This window comes from Octopus bimaculoides, chromosome 5, assembly GCF_001194135.2.
Source record: "Octopus bimaculoides isolate UCB-OBI-ISO-001 chromosome 5, ASM119413v2, whole genome shotgun sequence".
NCBI classification, from domain to species: Eukaryota; Metazoa; Mollusca; class Cephalopoda; order Octopoda; family Octopodidae; genus Octopus; species Octopus bimaculoides.
In genome coordinates this window covers 189,589-198,552 of record NC_068985.1, presented here as the reverse complement: position 1 = coordinate 198,552, position 8,964 = coordinate 189,589, and the positions used below count along the sequence as shown (strand labels likewise).

The window sequence follows — 8,964 nt, the reverse complement described above, 5'->3', positions numbered from 1 at the left end:
TATATATATAGTTCAAATTTACAGAAAAACAAGACGAAAACAGGTGCAGAAACAGCAAGCAAGTGTAATGGTTTGACACTCAGGAAGAATGGAAAATTCATTTATGTTTTGAGCCTATGCTCTTCGACAGAAAGGAATGAGAGAGGGGAAGATAGTGGGGGGGTGGACAATTATGCAAATAAACAAATTAGGTACATTAATTACATTAAATATATCAAATATAATAGTTGGGGTAGGAACTTCTTTGAGCTTCTCTGCATTAAGATCTGAAATGTAAGATCTTCCCTACTCTGATGATGGAGGTCTCATTCAATGTTGATTATATTGTATCCATTACAGCCACATATTGAGATGAATCACATCTACCAGCATTGTTATGGATCTCTGAGCCCCGCAAAAACAGCTGTTGGACTTATAACACCTTTCTTCCACCCTTTTAATTTTCTCTGTCATTTGTACTCTGTGTAAGTTGGACTTATTAATATAAATATTTATATATTTATACGTAGAAATCCATCTTCTGAAAGTTTCCACCTTTTGCATGTATACATATAGACATACTTTGTATTTCATATTCAAACTATTATAATTAATATATTTAATGTACCTAATTTGTTGATCCACATAATTGCCTCTATATCTACTCAACTTGATCCCTCTTACAGCCATTCTTTACTTTGCGGTACGAATCCCTTGTAAAGACACCGGAGTCTAAGTTTGAATCTTTGGAGCACTACTTAGTGTCTCTTATATGGAGAAACTCTGGACCTCATCAGTGGACTACATACGCACACGCACACGCACACACACACACACACACACATGTATACACTTGAAGTGGAGGGACATTGTTGAAAAGGGAGACCCAGGAGGACAAGGACAAAGTATTGAAGGCTGATCTCAAAATACTGAGCCTAACAAAGGAGATGACAGAGGATGAAGATAGGAGGCACATCAAGAAGACCCACCCACCACAACAGAATTGAGATCCTAAAACCATGATGTCCCATAATAAGCACTGGTGGTAATGCCACATAAAAAGTGGTTGGCTTAAGGAAGGGGATCCAGCTGAAGAAAGCAAACCAAGATAGACTTTGGAACCTGCCTTGGCCTAGCCATCCAACCCATGCCAGCATAGAAAACAGAAGTTAAATGTTGATGGGGACGGTCATATAAGAAGAACATCCACCTATAGAAGCCTTGCCAAAGCTGACACTAGAGCTCAGTGAAGCTCTATAGCTCACCAGATCTTGTCAAACCATCCAACCCATGCCAGCATGGAAAACAGACACTTGACGTTGTTTTTGGTGATGAGGAGGAGGAGGAAGGGGAGGAGGATTCTTTCATCCTTCTACCTGTTTCAGTCATTTCAACTTCTGCTAGATTACTACTTTAAAAGGTTTTTAGTTGAAACAGTCAACCTCAGCAATTATTCTCTGTAAGCCTAATACTTATGCTATCAATCTCTTTTACTGAACTGCTAAGTTACGGGTACATAAACACACCAACGTCAGTTGTCAAGTGATGGTAGGAGGACATAGACACAAACACACGCAAATAAATATAGACTTATAATATATATACAACAGGCTTCTTTCAGTTTCCGCCTACCATATCCACTCACAAGGCTTTGGTCAGCTTGAGGCTACAGGAGAAGACACTTTCCCAAGGTGCTACACAGTGGGACTGAACCTGGAACCATGTGGTTGGGAAGCAAGCTCCGAATCACATGGCAGCACCTGTGCCTATTAGGAGGAGGAGGATGAGGAGGAGGAGGAGGACAACAACCACGATGGTGATAATGATGATGTAAATGTATGAATGCACTCGTGTACATGCATGCTTGTGTCTATGTGTTTATGTACTTACATTTATTCTCTACAAGTGTCACTCTCAATGACTGGTATTTTTGTCACTTCAAAAAAAATCATCCACACACTTTATGCTTTCAATGAGGTCTGAAATAAAAGTTCCCTTACATATATATATGAAAGAAATTGTTGTATACAGTGCTCAGGTGCACTACAACACTACAACTAAGAAAAAAAAAGGCCATCAGGTGTACTGTTGGCAGATATCAGGAAGCATGGAAGTTTTGAAGGACGTAGTGTCTCAACAGCTAATGAGGGATACGGGTAGTTTATTCCATGGTCCAGCAATTCTGAGCGTGAAAAAATGTTTCCAAAAGTCATGGCTGCTGTGTTGTTTTTTTGATTTTGTAATCATGTCCATGAGTGTTTGTCATATGGAACTCAAAAAGGTGTCCAAGGTTGTTGTTACTTGAAAAGCAGGTATGGGCTAGTGACAGGAAGGGCATCTGGCTGCAAAATAATGCTTTGATTATATGTATATATATATATATGTATGTATATATGTATATATATGTGCGTGTGTGTGTCTAACCAATGCTAGCACTGAGAAACAGAACTAAAACAAATGAGTGAATAACATCTGTGTGTGTGTGTGTGTGTGTGTGTGTGTGTGTGTGCATAAAAGTTATTATTTCCACTTCTTGCAGGAGATTGTCTGAGCCAAAACACAGTTTCATCATGTTTACATTCCTGCTTGCTAAGGAGTGGAATAAAAATACCCTATTACTTGTAAAAGCTTAAAGGGGTTAACCACAAGAAGAGCATCTAACTATAAAAATACTTCCTTAAATAAATGCCTGTCCAACTTATGCCAGGATAGAAAGACAAACAAATGAACAAGTGAACAAAATGGTTGCAGCATGATTAGGACTATTCAAAATGGCTACTGTCCCAAGTGAAATTTAGTTTCCTCGTTTGTTTGTTGGATAATGTTGCTGAGCTACGAGACTCAGTTGTAAGAGCTGAGTTTTGGATCTTTCTCTTTACTATTGTAAACATTGCAATTATTTTACAAGAAAATCTTCTTGGAATGAGATTTAAAAATCATAATTCATTTTTGATCTATTTTCCATATATTTCTAAGGGCCTTTAAATTTTCTTTGCAGCAAAATATTATCATGGTTTTCTTTGGCAGCGACCCGATGACCTTCTCTCACAGCCTATATATGACAACAATGGTTTGATTGTAGGACTTCAGTCAGCAGTAAGTATAAGATTTCATTGTATACAATCAAGGAAGACCATGGAAATCTTATTCTAATTTTTACTCATCTCATATTTTTAATTAGATGTGATATTCTCTTTTCAGTTAACCTTGACCAGTTGTGTCCATATATGTTGTCCATAGTTAAGAGAATGCTATCTTATTTCCTGTAGTAAGGAAAAAAAAATCCTTAACAAAAATGCTTATGCAATTAAGAGAAGAAAACCTTATATCAATTTAAGTACCCTTTCTTACGTTTGTCAGATTAATAATCACTGAATCACTATATCAATATATCATCCATACACGAACATTTCTCTTGGCAACATGAATATTATTATTAGATGTTTTTTTCCTTTATATAGTTTGTGTATTAATCCTAACTTGGTTGTTACTTTTGTGCCGACGGTAACTCTGGTCAGCTCACTCACTTGCCATATGCAATATTTAAGATGTTGAAAGGCGGCGGGCTGGCAGAAACGTTAGCTCACCGGGCGAAGTGCTTAGCGGTATTTCGTCTGCCGCTACATTCTGAGTTCAAATTCCACTGAGGTTGACTTTGCCTATCATCCTTTCGAGATTGATAGATTAAGAACTAGTTGTGTACTGGGGTAGATTTAATCAACTGGCACCTCCCCCAAAATTTCAGACCTTGTGCCTAGAGTAGAAAGTAATATTTAAGATATTAAGTTGGCAAAATCATTAGCACATCTACCAACTCTTCACTCTGAGTTCAAATCACTCATGGGCTACTTTTGCCCATCACCCTTTTGGGGGTCAATAAAATGAAGTACCAGTCAAATTCTGAGGTCAACATAACTAAAATTGCTGGCTTTGTGCTTAAATTTGAAACAATTATTTTTTAAAAGATTATTATAAAAAAATTAAAGATAATAATCTTTAAATGTAAATGATTATCAAAATAATCTTTATTAGTGAAATTTAATTATTATGTTTTATCAGATATTAAAAATGAAGTATTTAGATGAGAAATTAGTTTGGATAAGCTCTTTGATATAGTTTCATATACAATGAATGCTGTAGTTATTATCTTTATACAAACATCCTTTAGTATTTAAGGACATTTATGAACATAAATGAAGTAGTTTCCATTGTCAATAATAACCCTAACTGCAACAGCAATTCACCTTGATTATTTGTTTAAAGAAAAATCAAATAAAAATTCATTTCTGTTTGATTCTATTTATTCTGTTATATAATTTTTGAAAGAATGAATGAAATCCTTTCTGTGTAGATGTATTCAAAATAGAAAAATCACTTTTTAACCCAAAGAAAATTTCATTTTGTCTTTTTAGCCAATTCTCCAATAGATTGTATAGTTTACTGTAGAGACAATGCAATTTCTCTTTTTTTTTTTTTTTTTCCTCCTTGAAAGACTGGACATAGTACAAAACAGGACATTAGGTTTCTGAAGAAACTGTTTTGTTCTTATGCTTGGTTATTTGTAGCAGTAATGAAACCAATCTAATTTATTTTAATACTTCTTTACTTGCAATTTCTGCATAAAATTTCCATTTCTGTTCATCTGTACAAGTATTCAACCCAAGTCATTTATGTTTCTAAAGTATAATTATAATTAAATTTCTGTCTTAAATTACAAATTTGCAATGAGACCTCCAACAATTACAATAACTCACAGACTGACAATTATTGGCATTGCATCAAGAATATTCTACAACTATCATAACCATTTCAGAAATCAACTGTTGGGTCAAAATAGCCAGTTACATAATAGTTTTTTTAATACCATTTTCTAAACATAAATAACTGACTTTTGCCAGGCACATTTCATGCAATGTGAAATGTTTTATATCTCTATATTTTTCTTTGCCTTTTTTTTTTCCCCTGTAACTATTCTCAGAGAATGTCACTATTATTTGTACATGTGTATGAATCACATATAATATCTTTTATCAATACCTTCTCTGCCCCCCCCCCCACACACACACTTCAGATTCTTCAGAACAAAAATAGAACTCTGGAAGATATTCGAAAGTGTGGGAGCTCTTTATGCTTGAACACATGTTTGAAGGAGGTTAAAAAGAATCGAAACAAAACAAAGTTAGTCGAAAGCTTTCTTTGGCAACTGTCCAGTCCACTTACTATTAGCAGTTAGTGCCATTATAAAACCTTTCTTCAAATTTTTCTCAACAAAGAAATCTTATGCTATTCTTTGCATCTTCCTCTGTTTTCCAGCAACTTGCACAACTGTTCATTATAAAACGTAATAAATGTTCCATTTCATTGTATGTCTTGTGTACAGAGCATAGATTCTACCTCTAGAGTTACTGGTGAGTGTATTGTAGTATTTAGAACTGTGGTGTTTAGAACTGTCATTATTTAGTTGAAGTGGAGGTAGTTGTTGTCAAAGTAGTTTCAATATGCAATAAAGTTCCAAGTCAGAAAATAAGTTATGATGTCTTTTGAAATTTTCTGAGTAATTAATCCTATTAAGTGTTCATTTAATTCAGATCAGTTAATAACCTTCGTTTGAACACAAATCAGAAGATTCCTCTCTTTTTGGAGGTGGATATGTAAAGCATTAATATATCTGTTATTTACTTTACTCAACAAAGAAGAGATTCCACCCTAAATTATCAAGCTGATGCAGAGTGAATTTTGCACTATGACTGTTATTTAATTGATTTCTGAATGGACAGAATGTTCTTCACGCTCATATGAGACCAACACTTGTAAAACATTTTCTTCTCTGCCATGCTAAACAATAAAAAAAAAAAAAATATCAAAATGCAAAAATATTTTTCATTTATTTGTCAAGTCTTCCTTGTATTATTTTCCTTCTGATTATTCTTTGGGTTGAAATTAGAAATATGTCTGAATTTCAGATCAAAGGCCGTTTGGAAGGTTTTGACTCTAACAATAACACTATACGCATTCCATCACCAAAAACGATGCCTCCATTTATGGTGGGTGAGACCATTAAGAAAGATGTAAAGTTATATACTCTTACAGGTAAGTATAGACTTTCTGGCATAACTTTAATAAAATTAATCAAATTTATGTTTTAAGATTGGATGGGCTTGTATGGATTAATTTGTATAATAAACTTGTACCTTACAGCCATCTACATTACTATATACCATGTACCTGTGGATGTTTATAGCTTGATGCATGGTGTGAAATGGCTGTGTGTGTGTGTGTGTGTATGTATGTACGTATGTATCTCATTATTCCGTTTTATTTCAAGATTTCTTGCCAATCGAGAAAGAGTCGGTTTCTAACCAAAATCCAAGACTCCTTCATAGAAATTTCAGCATCAACAACAGGATATTTTTGCATGTATCATCATCATAATCATTTATGGGTTGGACGGTTTGATTGAGGACTGACAAGCTAGGAGGCTGCACCAGGCTTCAGTCTGTTCTGGCATGATTTTCTACAGCTGGATGCCCTTCCTGGTGCCAACCACTCTGAGAGTGTAGTGGGTGTTTTTATATGCCACTAGCATCGGGGCCAGTCAGGTGGCACTGGCAATGACCATGCTTGAATGGTGCTTTTTACGTGCCACTGGCATGGGTACCAGTCAGGCAACAATGGCATTGGCCATGACAAAAATTTCACTTGACTCAACAGGTCTTCTCAAGCACAGCATATTGCCCAACGATTGAAGGCTGCTTTTAAACAGGGCAGTTATATGACATTGGCATAGGCCACAGATACAATCTCTCTTAGTTTGCTGGGTCTTCTCAAGTACAGCATATCTCCAAAGGTCTCGGTCACTTGTCATTGCCTCCATGAGGCCCAACGTTTGAAGATCATACTTCACCACCTCATCTCAGGTCTTCCTGGGTCTACCTCATCCACAGACTCCTTCCACTGTTAGGGTGTGGCACTTCCTCACACCGCTGTCCTCATCCATACACACCACATGATCATTGAAGCCATCTCTCCTGCAGACCACATCTGATGCTTCTTCTGTCCAACTTTTCTCTCAGGGTGCTTACATTCTGTGGTGCATGCACACTGACATTACACATCCAGCGGATCATACTAGCTTCATTTCTTTCAAGCCTATGCAAATCCTCAGCAGTCACAGCCCATGTTTCACTGCCGTGTAGCATGGCTGTCCGTACACATGCATCATACAGTCTACCTTTTACTCTAAGTGAGAGGTTCTTTGTTACCAGCAGAGGTAGGAACTCTCTGAACTTTGCCCAGGCTATTCTTATTCTAGCAGCCATGCTCACAAAGCATCCATCCCTGCTACTGACTTGGTCACTTAGATAACAGAAGTTATCAACAACTTCTGGTTTTTCCCTTGGCATGTGATGGAATCTATTTTCTGTACATCTTTGGTGTTTATTGCCCCTGTGCGAGTGAGTGTCCTATTTTTGCTGTCTCCAAACATGTATGTATGTCTCTATTTTTTAATGATTATAAATCTTACACTGAGGAGAGAACCAGTTTCCAACAAAATACAAGGCTCCATCTTTGGGATGTAGTTAACACAGACAAATTCACGTTCAGAACTTGAGAAAAGTCTTGCATATTTTTACTGTTCCACTCACAGATTGCACTTGTAATGTACAAATTAGCCGGTTGATTTCTCTTTCTGAAAATCCCAGTTTATCCAGATTCTCCTTTAAGCATTTACGAACAAAACCTAATGCTCCAATTATTATTGGTAGGAATATGAATTCATAGTTTGGATAAAGAAGCTGGAGGTTTTGAAGCAGTTGTCCATAGATAGCCTCTTTTTCTTTGATTTTCAAAGAGATATCTATATCTGCAGGGGAGCTGACCCCTACGACGGTACATACCTTTGCTCCACTGTCCCAAACAACAATATCCAGTCTGTTATGTTTTAAATTTGACAGATGTTTTGATGGGAATATTCCACCGGTATCCCTTGAATTGGTGTTTATGAATAAATTTTATAACTGAGGGATTTTCTAAGTTTATTTCAGGACAGTCTCTTTTGCAGATAGCATTGAAAATTGTTTTAGCAACAACATTGTGCCACATAGGGAAGTAGAACCGTGATGACATTTTAGGACAGCTGCTAATTACATGCATGATGTCTTCCACAGAAACATGACATAGCCTAGACATGTGGTTGCACCTTGGGACTGCAAGAGCATCACTGTCTCTCTTATTCACCAGGTACTTCGGAGCAATTTCCTCTTCCTGGATTGCAAATGCATAGCCTTCAAAGTGTGATGTAGTGGTCTTGTGTCCAAGAGAGGCTGTGTTTCATGTTAATTCTACTGTCTTCTTCAAGCTTCCAGACAACATACCCATGCATGGTCTATTTTTGTATGTTGAGTGCTTTCCATCCAGGGCTTCTCTGGGGTAAGAGAGCCTAGCTGTTTTGGGGCTATATAGGAGATCATCAGGAAGAGAGCGTTTCTTGAGGGTTTCAATGCCAACTCCTATAATGTTGCTCACTTCACTTTTCAGCATTGCATTTATATATTTATTTTTGCTGCTGTTGTTTAGCAGATGTTGCCTGATTGATACCATATGAAGGCCGTCTAAACTGATCTCAGGCCTCTACCACCTTCATTTCATGTACAGATTTTTATCCACTGCATGCAATTTTCTGGATACAGCTAATGAGATTGGATCAGAGTATATAAAGAAGACAAAATGATGTTTGGAACATCATTGGCAATGATATCTAAACAAGTGTGTCCCATGTACATGAGCAAATTCTGGAAAAGACCTAAAAGAAAAACAAAAAAAAACCTGAACTACAAAAAACTCCTGGTGTGACAAATCCAGATTCCAAAGAGTGATGCAACATCCAAAGGTTAACGAGCCTACAAATTTAGGAAAACACATCACACAAAACTTCAAATCAAAATAGTAATAAAACAAAAAGATCCAGCAGGCTTACCAAAATAT

The 8,964-nt window shown here is 36.5% G+C and overlaps 1 protein-coding gene and 1 long non-coding RNA gene across 3 annotated transcripts in view; one reads left to right on the top strand and one right to left on the bottom strand.

Moving 5' to 3' along the window:
* The window catches only part of LOC106868193 (uncharacterized), a 363,847-nt gene that overhangs the window by 334,532 nt on the left and 20,351 nt on the right, over positions 1 to 8,964 (top strand). The window contains exons 3-4 of the mRNA XM_052968116.1: positions 2,978 to 3,075; positions 5,943 to 6,069. Of these exons, the coding sequence (XP_052824076.1) occupies positions 2,978 to 3,075; positions 5,943 to 6,069 (225 nt within the window). The remainder of the gene's footprint in view (positions 1 to 2,977; positions 3,076 to 5,942; positions 6,070 to 8,964) is intronic.
* The window catches only part of LOC128247883 (uncharacterized), a 143,560-nt gene that overhangs the window by 118,254 nt on the left and 16,342 nt on the right, over positions 1 to 8,964 (bottom strand). The gene's annotated exons all lie outside the window — the stretch shown is intronic.